We start from the raw sequence: 12,550 nt of genomic DNA, 5'->3' as shown, positions 1-12,550 counted from the left end.
CTAGTTTATTTGATGTAGAGTTCTTGACTCCCTCTCTCTGGCACTTACTTTATTCACAGGACACAATTGGTCAATGGTCCACTCTACAGCAGAAAGCAAAATGCTACTCTTTGTTTGTCAACCTGTGGGGTTCCCTGGAGCCAACCAGCAAAATGGGAAGCTCTTCCACATGCAAATCTTGTCTGCGGAACAAGCATCTGAAGAATTCGATGAACATCCCATATCTTATTTCTGGTGTTTGGCATTTCTGAGGTCTACACTAAAAAAGATAGGTTGACCCAGCTACACCCCCTGAGGGGTGTAATTAAGCCTACCTAACCCCAGGTGCAGACAGTGTTAGGTCCGTGGAAGAATTCTTCTGTCAACCTAGCTGGCGGGTTCTTGGTGAGGTGGATTAATTACAGTCATTGGAGAACGCCTCCTGTTGGCATAGATGGAGTCTACACTGAAGCAGTACAGCAGCACAGCTCCAGAGTCACACCCAGTATTGCTGTTGGGGCCGTGAGTACTGGGGCTTGTGCCTTTGCGTTACAGTAAGGAGGGAGGCTGTAGCTAGGTAAACAAAGAAGTTGTTGCTCTGTGTGGGTTTGCAGGGAGTGGCAGAAGAGGGCACCAGAGGGGTTTGCTGGGGAAAGTTTACTGATGCCAAAGACAACCAGGAGCAGCCAAGACTCTGCCAAACTGGAACTCTGCCCAGGATTCCTGAACTCTGAGTGTAGATGCTCTGCTCAGTGACTACCGCTCCGTATTGTGGTAGCACTGCACGGGCGGGTCCTCTTGTTGGGTGTAATGCTGTTTTACCACTCCCCCTATCTTTCCCCCCATTTTTATCCATTCATTCCTCTGTAAATATTTCCCTTTCCTATATTCATTGTACTATTCCAGGCAGTGTGTGTGTGTGTGTGTGTGTTTACTCCAGGGGGCTTGGAACTGGTGCCCTGGACGGGGTGGAAGGGAGTTTCTCTGCTGCATTCCCGTGGGCGTCTTTTCTTGGCCGGAACTGCCGGCAGAGCGGACTCCATCTTGGCCACGAGTGCACTAGAGTTACATGTGTGAAGTACCATGTGCTCCTGAATCAATCCTTCAGCTAATCAAATGCTCATGTGCAAAGATCAGATGCCCACAAGCCTACAAATGTTGGGCCAGTAGCCTGCCTTGTACAGAGATGTGTGTCAGAAACTGGGATGGAGATGGCCAGGCCTAGCGGTCAGAGCTGGAATTAGGAGTCCATGATGGTCAGCGTGAGGCTGGAAGACTGTGAGCAGGGCAGCAACAAGAGCAAGGCTAGGGCAAGCTGAGGCCTGGGGAGTCTTGCCACCATCAGGCAGCAGAGAGTTCCAAGCCCTGAACTCTCACTGAGCAGACTGAATTGCTGTTGCTTCTGTGGGGCTTATATACCTGCCCCGGAAATCACAGTTCCTGGCTTGTGGATTGGCTGGAACCTAGCACAGGAGTGACTCATGGGATTGGCTACAAGCGTTGCCTTTTGTGTGAGATCTAAGGTGCAACTGACCTGGGGTAAATAGCTGGTCCCTTGGGACTGGAAGTAACCTGAATATTGCTGTGATTCTTCATGTAAGGGACCATCTATCAAAGGCAGGCTCATCTGGTTGGCAAGACAAATTGGAGCAGTGAGGGGACTGTCTGTGACTCCATGGTTAGGCTGTTATAGCATTTGAGCAGTTTACGTTTGATAGCTGGTTGGTGAAATCTAAGTATAGAACTCACAACCAGTTTGGGGGTGTGCCCTACTTCCTAACAGTCTGCCCTGAGGTTGGTACTCACGCTCATGAGATGCTGCCCACAGCATTACAGGCAGCAGAGTCCTTACAGGCATAACCCTGCAGTACCTAGAAAACAAAGGCAAGGCAGCCACATAACCAAGCCCTCTGCAAACAGCTGGAGATAATTCCTAGGAGTGAGCGGATGAGAGACAACAGGAGTGGTGGAAGCCCATTCCTCGGGGGTGGACAAAGCGCTGGAGAATGCATCTGTCACTGGAACAATCTGTGCTAACCCCTGCGGCTGGGTGGAGGAATGTTCCATCTCTTCTGTGATTCTATAAATAACATCTCCACCCCCTCTGTGCAGACATATGCACAGCCCGGCATACGTGTCCCCAAACACAGGCATGCATATATGTGCACACATGCACTCCCCCCACACCTACATATGGGTACCCTCCCACACCTGCACACACACGTAGGTGTACCCACCCACCCCTGCACGCAAGCACCCACACACATTTGTGCACATGCATGGGTGCACCCACACACACAAGCACCCATGCACACAAGAATAAAGAGAGCAAATTCCTCCCCGCAGGCCCAAGAGATCGTGCTCTGGGTCTCTCTCATGGTGTGCTGGCTGTCCCTCTAAGATAGCAGTGCTACTGCAAGCCCCAGTCTCAGAGCAGACACAAGAGCCCAGCCTGGGCACACAGGACATGCCAGGTCCCAGCTGCAACCCCCTTTGCACCATTCCTGAGCCCCCCTCTAGCCCCCCATCAACATAGTGGGGGAGGGGGACTCCCAGCAGTAGCACGAGGAAGACAAAGAAGCATGCCCTGTCTCCCCACCAATCCCCTGCCAACCTGCCTGCATGTCCCCTCCCTGGCCCTATCCCCACTCACCCCTGCCCCTCCCCCCATCCGTTCCTCCCCCCCAAAAGGGCCCCCCAGCTCTCTGCCCCCTCTAATCCCAACCGCTTCACATACATTGCCCTGAAAATACACTGAGTCCCACCATCACATAGTGCGGTATAATCCAGCCGTGCCCCAGATATAGATGCCAATCTTCATCATTGTCTGCGGCACTGAGAGGGGGAGGGGTGGGTGGGGACTTGGCAAAAAGATCCTGTGGGAACGATGAGGGTGTCACTAAAAATAAGAACCCACCGCACCAACACACACACACACAGCACCCATGCGACACTACAACTCCCATATAGAGCAACTGTGCCACACCGCAACCCCCCACACAGAGCAACCATGCCGCACTGCAACCGCCCCACACAGATCACCTGTGCCACACCACAATCCCCGCTGCACAGAGCAGCCGTGCCACACTGCAAACCAACACACAGAGCACCCATGCCACACCGCAGCCCCCCCACATAGAGCACCCATGCCACACCGCAGCCCCCCCACATAGAGCACCCATGCCACACCGCAACCCCTCCCCACAGAGCAACTGTGCCACACCGCACCCCAACACACAAAGCACCCGTGCCACACCACAATTCCCCCCAGAGCACCCGTGTCAAACATCCCCAGAGCACCCGTGCCACACCGCAGCCCCCCCCCCACATAGAGCACCCGTGCCACACCGCAACCCCCCACACAGAGCCTTCGTGCCACACCACAGTCCCCCGACCACCTGTGCCACACCACAATCCCCCTGAGCACCCGTGCCACACTACAACCCACCCCACAGAGCACCCGTGCCACACCACGACCCCTCCCACACAGAGCGCTCATGCCACACCGCATCCCCGTAAACAGAGCACCGGTGCCACACTGCAACCCCCCCCCCCCCCAACACAGCACCGTTGAACACCACAACCCCCGCCCACAGCCAACCACACGGCTCTCCGTCCGCCCTGCTCCGCCCGTAGCGCTGGGCGGGGAGGAGTCCTGGGCGGAGCAGGAGAGACCGGAGCTGCCCGCGCCGCCGCCTCTGCACCGGGGACCCGGGAGCCGAGCCCAGGACAGGGGGGTCCCTCGTGCCCGCAGCGCCCATCGGCAGCGCGGAGCCCAGGGGGATCTGGAGCCTCGGCCGCGGGGCTGGCCCCTCCCTGCCCGGTAGGCAGCGTGGGACAATAGCTGTGTGTGTGTGTGTCTGCCTGTCTTTGTGTGTGTGTGTGTGCTGTGTTTGTGCGGAGAGGATGGGGTGTGTGTGTGTGTGTGTGCTGTTTGTGTGTTTGTGCGGAGAGGATAGGGTGTGTGTGTGCTGTGTGTGCTGTGTTTGTGTGTTTGTGCGGAGAGGATGGTGTGTGTGTGTGCTGTGTGTGCTGTGTTTGTGTGTTTGTGCGGAGAGGATGGTGGGTGTGTGTGCGCGCAGAGGAAGGTGGGGGTGGGCACCGGGGTGTGCAGAGGATGGCAGGTTCTCTGTGTGCGTGCAGAGGATGCTGATGTGTGTGTGTGTGTGCAGAGGATGGCGGGTTCTGTGTGTGTGTGTGAGACAGGATGGTGGGGTGTGTGTGTGCAGATGGTTGTATGTGTGTGCTTGTATGTTTGTGCAGAGAGGATGGTATGTGTGCAAGAGAGAGGAAGGCAGGTTGTGTGTGTGTGTGCAGAGGATGGTGGGTTCTCTATGTGTGTGCGCAGAGGATGGTGATGTGTGTGTGCGCACAGAGGATGGTGGGGAGCGTGTGTATGTCTAGAGGATGGTGGGGGTGTGTCTGTGTGGGGTGTGCGTGCAGAGGATGGCAGTTTGTGTGGGTGTTTTTGGGTGTGCACAGAGAATGGCACATGCACGGAGGACGGTGGTGTGTGTGCACGCAGAGGATAGTGGTGTGTGTGCAGAGGATGGCAGGGTGTGGGGGTGTGGGTGCAGAGGATGGTGGCATGCATGTGGATGTGCGCATAGAGGATGGTGGAGTGTGTGTGTGTGTGGGCAGAGGATGGTGCAGTGTGTGGGCAGAGGATGGTGGGGTGTGTGTGCAGAGGAAGCAGTGTGTGTCTGTGTGGGTGTGTGCAGAGGATGGCAGGGTGTGTGGGTGTGCAGAGGACGGTGGAGTGTGTGTGTGTGTGTTTGTGCAGAGGAAGGTGGTGTGGGGGTGTGTGCCAAGCATGGCAGGGTGCGTGTGTGTGTGTGTGTGTTTGCAGAGGATGGCAGGGTCCGTATCCCTCTTGGTCATGCAGTGGGGGAGCGGGGCTGGCCCTGCCACGATGCTGGTGGCTGCGGGTGCAGTGGGGCCATGCCCTGGGCTACCTGTGCTGCGGGAGCAGGCAGCGAGTGCAGATTGACTCCGCTCAGGTGGCTCTGGGGCGACCTGACCCCCTGCGGCCAGCGGGCGGTGAGGTGTCCGGGCCCGGGCCCATCCCCTCTGCAGAGCGCCAGCCCCACAACCCTGTCCCTGCCTCCCAGGGCCTGCCAGCCCCGCAACCCTGTCCCTGCCTCCCAGGGCCTCCCTGCCCCCATCCCCTCCCCACCTCAACCCTGTCTTTGCCCCGTCCTCTCCCTGCTCCCAGCCTCCTGCCCGCCCCACTACCCTGCCCCCGAGTCCCTTCCCTGCCCCACAACCCTGCCCCCGAGCCCCCTCCCCACAACCCTGCCCTTGCTCCCAGCTCCTCACTCAACCCCCTGTCCCCTCCCCGCCTCACAACCCTGCCCCCTCCCCGCCCCTATTCATGGCTCCCTGCCTATAAACAGTGGCAGCTTGGCACGTTTGGAGGCAGCTGGGTGAGCTGTGGGGTCACCAGCAAGACCCTGGCCCATCCTGGGGCGAGGGGGGCTATTCAAAGTCAACCTGAGCCATTAATGCTCTCACTGCTGATGGGATCCCCTTGGTGTAGGGGGCTCCTGCGTGCTCGGGGTGTGGGGGCGGACGTGGGCATGCTGGCCCTGCATGGCTCAGGCTAGGAGGCTACTGTAACCACTTACTGGGACTGACTCTTCTCATCCGGGCAAAACCAAACCAAGAGGAACAACCTGCCCCAGCCAGGTGCTGCTGCGTCCAGCATGGGGCACTGAAGGAACAGTCCCGCCCCAGCAGAGGACTCTGCCCTGGCTGCAGAGCTTACAGGGATGCCCACAGCTTGCTGGCCTGGGGGGACCAGCAGGGAAGGGGGCACTGTAGTGCCAAGACTAGCGTGGTGCGTGCAGCGTTAACGGGACCATCTGGCAGAGGCCTGGCCCCATGCGGGCTGTGCAGGCTGGCCACCTGGAGCCAGCGGGGACAAGGCAGGAGTTGAGGTGCTCAGGGCCACAGAGCAGATTTCCCCCTCGGAGCAGCTGCACAGAGGCGCTGGGGTCTCTGGCTGATGGGGTGGGGGTTTTGCAGCCCTCAGGAAACCTGGATGGGCATCCTGGCCTCTCACCTGCCCGGCCTGGGGGGCTGGTGCCAAGGGAAGCCAAGGCCTTAGCTATGAGGGAGGGGTTTGCTGCTCTGCTGGAGCTGAATCTATTTCTCGTTGCTTAGAAACGAGCATGCTAATGCCTGTGCTGTGTGCAGCCTGACGCTCAGCGGAGGGCGCGGCTGGGATCAGCATGGGCACAGCTCTGCTGCCTGGCATGGATACAGGGGAGGGGGGAGCAGCAGCTGCGGGGCATTGCTGACTCCCAGCCTGGCCGTGGGGGATGCTGCTATTCCATCTCTTACCCCTTCCAGAAGCCCTTCTGAGCCTGACTCCCCCTTCCTGGCAGGCAACCCTTTCCCCTCGTCCTCAAGGGGCTTCTCTTTGGCACAGTTCCCCCCTCCCCCACCCCTCACTCTATTGCCAATGTTCGGCAGCCAGCTCCAAACTGCCTCTGCTGGGGGGCTCCATGAAGGGCCACGGTGCAGCTTGGCCCACATATGCAGGGCTACAGGCCTGGGCATCCATTCCCTGCCCTGCAGCTCCCAGCCCAGCTGTACCCGGGGGCCCCCATGGCACCCAAGCCCGGCTGCCTCGTATTCTTCAGCAGTGTGGCTCCCAGGGGTTTGGGGTGCTAAGAGCTGATGGTGTCCTCCTTTCATTCCTGGCCTTGTACAACCACTGATTTGTGTCTAGAGTCCTGGGGCCAACCCGCTGGCAGGGCCAGCAGCTCTGAGTGCCCATGTGAAGGGCCAGGTGGGAGCGTGGGTGGCCAGGACACAGAATGGAGCCCCACACATATACTACCAGGAGCATACCCATTAGCTTCTACAGAGGGAGCCCTGTGCCTGGCAGGACTGGGCCATAGGCGCTCGGGGCACAAGGTGGTGCCCATCTCTCTGGATCGGCTCCTTCGGCAGCAGAGGGTCTGACAAATCGCTGCCTTCATGCTTCTCTGCTGCCAGCCTGAGGATTGGGCACCATGTACCCACGGCTGGCTTCCCAGCCAGGCCCTGGCCTCTTCTGCACTGGATCCCTGTCAGGGCCTCGCAGCCCAGCCACACACGGCAAACCTGAGCTCTCGCAAAGCCAAAGGGCAAGGCCCTGCCTGCTGCTCCCCCAGCCCAGCCCCTGAGGGTGCTGTGCCTAGGAGGGGAACATGGGAAATGGGCCCTCTGGCACAGGGAGATGGACTGGCCGGGCTGAGTGAAACAGTGTGTGATGGTTACTGTTTTCTCCTGCCCTCCAAACCCCTGCAGCCCTCAGCCCCCCATGTTACTGAGCCCCCCAACTCCACTCCAGTCCCTTGCACCCCCACATTCCCTGAGCCCCCCAATCCCACTCCAGGCCCCGGCACCCTCCACATTCCCTGAGGCCCCCAACCCCACTCCAGCCCCTGTACCCCACTCATTCCCTGGAGCCTGCCCACATCCCCCTGCACTCCCTTGGTGGTGGGAGGCAGTAGATCATGGCCAGGAGGAGCAGGGGGCAGGGGGAGGGATTTCAGAATCAGAGTTCAGTTTGGGGCTGGCCGGGCTGGCTTTCAGGGGCAGCCGTTCCTGTGCTTGCCTGGGATCCAGTCCCCGTGGGCCCCCCACGTCAGCCAGCCCCAGGCAGAGCCCAGCAGCCGATCCCTGCTGGGAGGGTAACACTCAGGGCAGCACGCCGGGCACGGCCAGACTGTTGCTAAGGCAGGGCCCTGGGTTACCTGCCCGGCCGCTCCAAATTTGAGTGGCATTGAGACCTGGTGCACAGGGGCGCAGCTGCGCTCAGATTTGGCCCGGCCGCACCAGTAGAGGCGGGGCTCTGCCATTAGCACCCAGCTCCAGTCAGGGGCCGAGGCAGGGGCATGGGTCCCCTGCAGCCCAGCCTGACCGCTGGCACCACACCTGGCCCTCCCCGCCCCGGGGGACGGCACCGCTCGTGCTGACGGCCCCGCCCGGAGCCTGGCGCTGACGTGCCTTTTGGTCCCTCTTGTTCCAGGTGCTGGGGGTAGCGCTGGGATGAAAAGACGCACCGCCACCTGCTGGACGCTCCTCCTGCTGGCCGCCGCCTTTTGCGACAGCGTCACCTGCAAGGGCGGGCGGGGCGGGGCCCGGGGGGCGGCCCGTGGCAGGGGCATGGCCCGCAGCCGGGCCAAGGCTGCCCCTCGCTACGGCTCCTCGGGAGCGGGGCTGCGGGTGGCGGCAGCGGCGGCGGCGGGCGCGGCGGCGGGCGCGGCAGCAGGAGCGGCCCACAGGAGGATGAGGATCTCTGGGGAGCTTGGTCCAGATGATGGCTCCGAGTTCCAGGAAGGCAACAGGACGGGCAGCGGCGTGTACAGCTACCGCTCGTGGACCTCGGCTGCCGGGGCCCAGGACACGGCGCACCTTGCCATCTCCTTCTGTCTGGCGACTGGCTTCTTCCAGCTCCTTCCCCTGTAAGGGCCTGTGGCGCCCGACCGACCCTCCCCGTGTCGGAGCCTGCAGAGCGGCACCACCCTGCTGGGGCTCGGCAGCACCAGCCCCGTCCAGCTGCATCTGCCCCAGCCTCCTGCAGGCCAAGCGGCTCTCCCGCCTGCTGCGGGGCCGGAGCAGCCTGCGCTGCCCAGCGGGCTGGAGCCGGAGCAGCTGCCAGTGAGACGGCTGGGGCAGTGCCCCAGGCCTGATCCCGCTGCGGCTTTGCCCTTGGCTGTGGTGAGGGCGGGTGGTGCAGCAGGGGAACCTAGAGCAGCAGCTGTGGGTGGCGTGAGGTTGCCAGGCACTGCCATCGCTGCTGCTTGTGACGGCCCTACTCAGGCTGATCGACATGGACATTTCCCAAAGCACCGGCCCTGCTAGCCTGTGCCACGAAGGGCGGGGCTTGGGCCCACAGGCTAAGGCAGAGCATGAGGGGCAGAGCCTGGGCCCACAAACCGGGGTAGGGCCATGTGTCCCAGCCCCAAGGAGCTGCTGCCAGCCCCCTGCCTCGGGGCCCCGCTGTCCTGCCGAGACATGGAAGGGAGGCCGGAGCGGCCTTGTGTGTCCCGTGGGGGCTGCGGTGAAGGCCGGCTGGGGTGAAGCTGCGTGGTGAGGGAAGCAGCTCCACTCCTATGCCGGTACCAATGTGGAGCAGGATCTCCTGGGTGGGGGGGGGGGGGATCTGGGACTCTGGGCCAGCCTGTCCGAGCATGTGGGGGGCCGGAGCTGGGTGTGAAGCGGGATCCAACCTCCCCCTGCTTTGAACCCCAGCTGCTGGCACTGGCTCAGGCTGGTGAGGATGGTGCCCATTGATTCCACAGCTGGAGGCAACGATTAGAGCCAGCCGCTCCCAAACCAGAGACGAGTGCCCTGGCTCCTTCACACCCAAGGACCCTCCTTGCCCAGCTGCCGTCTCCTCGCCACTCACAGGATCCCCCCAGACTGCCGGACATTGGCTGAGGGGGTCTGACCACCACGGACCTCAGCAACGCCCCACCCCCGCAGGACGGACTGGCTTCCGTGAACTCTGCCCAAACAAGGCCCGTCAAGCCAGGCTGCTCGGGGGGAAGGCCCGAACAGCACTACCGGCCATCGCCCTGCCGTGGGAGCCGCTCAGCCTGCAGGGTTGCCCTGACCGGGCTGCACAGCCACACAGAGCCGTGCTGTGTTCCCGACCCAGCCGTGCCACGTCCCAGCCAGCAAACATTCCGGCTGCTTTGGCTAGGGCCGTGGAGCGGGTGCTCGTTACAGCACAGGGCCAGCATGGGGAAGGGTGGGCTCAGGTTCGCACCTACACCAGGTGGTCAGTCTCTTGGTTTTGCGTGACGACCACAGTGCCTCAGCCCCAAATCCTCCGCACCTAATCACAGCGCAGCACTGGCATGTCAGTGGCGTTCCGGGAAAATCGGTCCGTTGGCGTTTGAACTGCTGATCGGTCAGAAACTGGCCCCAGAACGAGTTCCCGCTCTAAATGCCCTGATTTTGCAGGCCCCTCGAGCTTGAGAACAACACAGTGTTGGAAGCCCAGAAGGCGGGTGGCAGAGCAATCAGGCGGGGGGAGGGGGAGCCCACAAGCTCAGTGCTCCTTTCTCCTGCCTGCAGTCACTGCCTGCACTCCCCAGCTCCTAGCCCCCTCCCCCCCACTACCTTGCACTCCAGGCCCAAGGGGCAGTCAGGTATTAACCCTACCTCCTCTTACTATGGGAAGGTTGCACAAGGTCACTTCAAGCAAGGTGGGACTAACACTCCACCCTCTGGCATGGCCAATCCAAACTCAGCCACGCTGCCTGGCAGAGTGACTGTGCCAAATATAGGCATTTTGGCTAACCTGTCCCTCACCATGAGATGACACTCCCCTCCAAGAGCAGGAGCAGGACCAGAAGTCCTGTGTCCCGTATTCCCACGCTGTCTAGCCACTGGTCAAGTGTCCATTTCCTCCTCGAGTGGCCAGTCCCCACAGGAAAGCCGGTGGCACCAGCAGACCTGGGTGGTAGGTCTCCAACAGGCCAGAGCTCAACCCTACTGGCTGCTGCAGCAACCATGGTTCCCAGCCTGTTCTGCGCTATAAATGGCAGAGCCCTCAGTGCAGTCACGTGTCCCACGGTGGCGGGTCAGGGGTGAGGCTCATGGGCCTTGGCCAGCGGCTGTGCTGCCTGCTGTCCCACTGGTAGGTTTGGGAAGCTGCTGCAGCAGGAAACTCCTCTGGTACCAGCAGCAAGTTTGCCAGGGAGCTCTGGGCACTGGCTGAGGGAGAAACTGGGCTCAGGTGACCGGGGGAAGTGCAAATGGGAGGGGAGGAAACAGGCAGATCCATGTTTGAGGGGGGAGGGATAGCTCAGTGGTTTGAGCATTGGCCTGCTAAACCCAGGGTTGTGAGTTCAATCCCTGAGGGGGCCATTTAGGGATTTGTGACATAAATTGGGGATTGGTCCTGCTTTGAGCAGGGGGTTGGACTAGATGACCTCCTGAGGTCCCTTCCAATCCTGATATTCTATGATTCTATGTGGGGATCCAGATTGGTTGGAAGCCAGTTCCAGTCACCGGCCCTGCTCTGGCTCCAGCCTTAGCTAGCAGCCAGGGGGCCTTTCCCAACACAGCCAGGAGTTAATATAGTCTCAGTCCTTGCAGCTTTTCCACAGGCGGTGGGGGGAGAGTGCTCTTCCCAACATCCAGGGGGCTCCGGCCTGGAGGGGTGCAGATCCCCCTGCTCTACACAGGCTGTGGGAGGAGGCTCCATGCTTTCCACCCACCAGGCTCACTAGCAGCCGTCCATCAAACAGCTTGGCCTCCCCACAAGCAGTGGGGTTTGCTGCCTGACACTGGCCCAGACGCACAGGCTCTGGCCCCTGAAGAGCACAGGGAGGGGGCTGTTCATGGAATCACTGCACTTGGGCGCACAGGGGTTCTGAGCTTTTATTAAAAAAAATGCCCTCTACATTTTGGACCAAACTCCCCCCACTCCCACTTAACCCACCAGCAGCCAGAGGCAGGGTGCAGGTGGTAGATTGGCATTGAGCTGTTCCTCAGTGCCCTAGGACTGGTGGGGATCCCTCCACACCCTGTGTGGCAGGCTGGGCTTTGGGCAGTGTGTGTAGACAGGCCCCTGCTCGCTGTATGTGCATGTGAACAGGGTAGTTATGACACCCCCTCCTCCTCATGCAGAGCCCTGCCCCAGCCCCTTTCCCAGGCCTGATGCCAGCTCGCCCAGCAAGCAGGAGGCCCCGTGTACTTGCACTCACCTGTTTTTAATGTTCCGTGTTTGTAATGGTTTTATACGTGTGTTCACAGTGACGTGGAAATAAAGTCTAGGAGGAGAGTCTGCTGGTGGGAAGACTTCATGTGATGGAAAATCCCCCAAGTGCCTGGTCAGCTATTCCAGGTGTTAATTGGCCTCACTGTTAAAAGTGTGTACCTTATTTCCAGCCGGAGTTTGTCCAGTCACTGCTTCCAGCCCTTGGAACTAGGGTAGCTGTTGGATTTAGGAGCTCTCTCCTGGTAGGGATCCCTACCTCAGGGAGGTTGACAGACACGGTGATCAAGCAGAGTCTGGTCTGCAAGGAGGACGCCTGTGTGATACCCTGCCCTGGCAGACTCAGCCCCACATGGAGGCAGCTCAGCTGGGCCCAGCTACTTCACTCCCCAAGGGGCCTAGTGGCAACTGCACAGGGAAAGCAGCCAGCTCCTGTGGGGCAGCATGAGAGGTGCTGCACTGTCCCCTCAGTCCTTGCTTTGCCCACCCAAATACAGGGGCAAATGACACTACTCTTGGACAGACCACTGCCCACTACAGCAGGGCCCTCAGGGGCTCTGCAGGGAACTCACTCTCTGCCTCTGCCAGAGAACAGCTGTCCTATGTCTGCAGGGAGGTACGAGCCCTGCCATTGCAAGATCCACCACTTACATCAGAACCATGTTCACAATCTCAGCTTCCATCACTCCCACTGGGGCCTGCAAAAGGAACCATGGAAGTGTGACCTGAATGTAAGACACAGCCTGAGCCCATTGCTCTGCGGGGGGGGGGGGGGGGGGGGGAAGAAGCTGCCCAGAGTATGACCGATACGGCAATGCTGCCTGAGTGTGCAGAGAGCCTGAG

The 12,550-nt window shown here is 60.5% G+C and overlaps 1 protein-coding gene across 1 annotated transcript; it reads left to right on the top strand.

Annotated features, from left to right (window-relative positions):
* The first annotated feature begins 3,607 nt into the window (after window positions 1-3,607).
* SPRN (shadow of prion protein) lies at window positions 3,608-11,773 on the top strand. Its single transcript, XM_073353099.1, has 2 exons — window positions 3,608-3,802; window positions 8,003-11,773. The coding sequence occupies exon 2, from the start codon at window positions 8,023-8,025 to the stop codon at window positions 8,440-8,442; it is 420 nt and encodes a 139-aa protein (XP_073209200.1). The 5' UTR covers window positions 3,608-3,802; window positions 8,003-8,022; the 3' UTR covers window positions 8,443-11,773.
* Window positions 11,774-12,550: the final 777 nt, after the last annotated feature.

Source organism: Lepidochelys kempii, chromosome 7 (genome assembly GCF_965140265.1).
Source record: "Lepidochelys kempii isolate rLepKem1 chromosome 7, rLepKem1.hap2, whole genome shotgun sequence".
In the NCBI taxonomy this organism is placed as follows: domain Eukaryota; kingdom Metazoa; phylum Chordata; order Testudines; family Cheloniidae; genus Lepidochelys; species Lepidochelys kempii.
Note: the sequence above shows the minus strand (reverse complement) of the source record. Positions and strands in the feature narration are given on the sequence as shown.

Coding starts and splice junctions, on each gene's coding strand:
- SPRN (XM_073353099.1), top strand. CDS start 8,023: ATGAAAAGACGCACCGCCACCTGCTGGACGCTCCTCCTGCTGGCCGCC.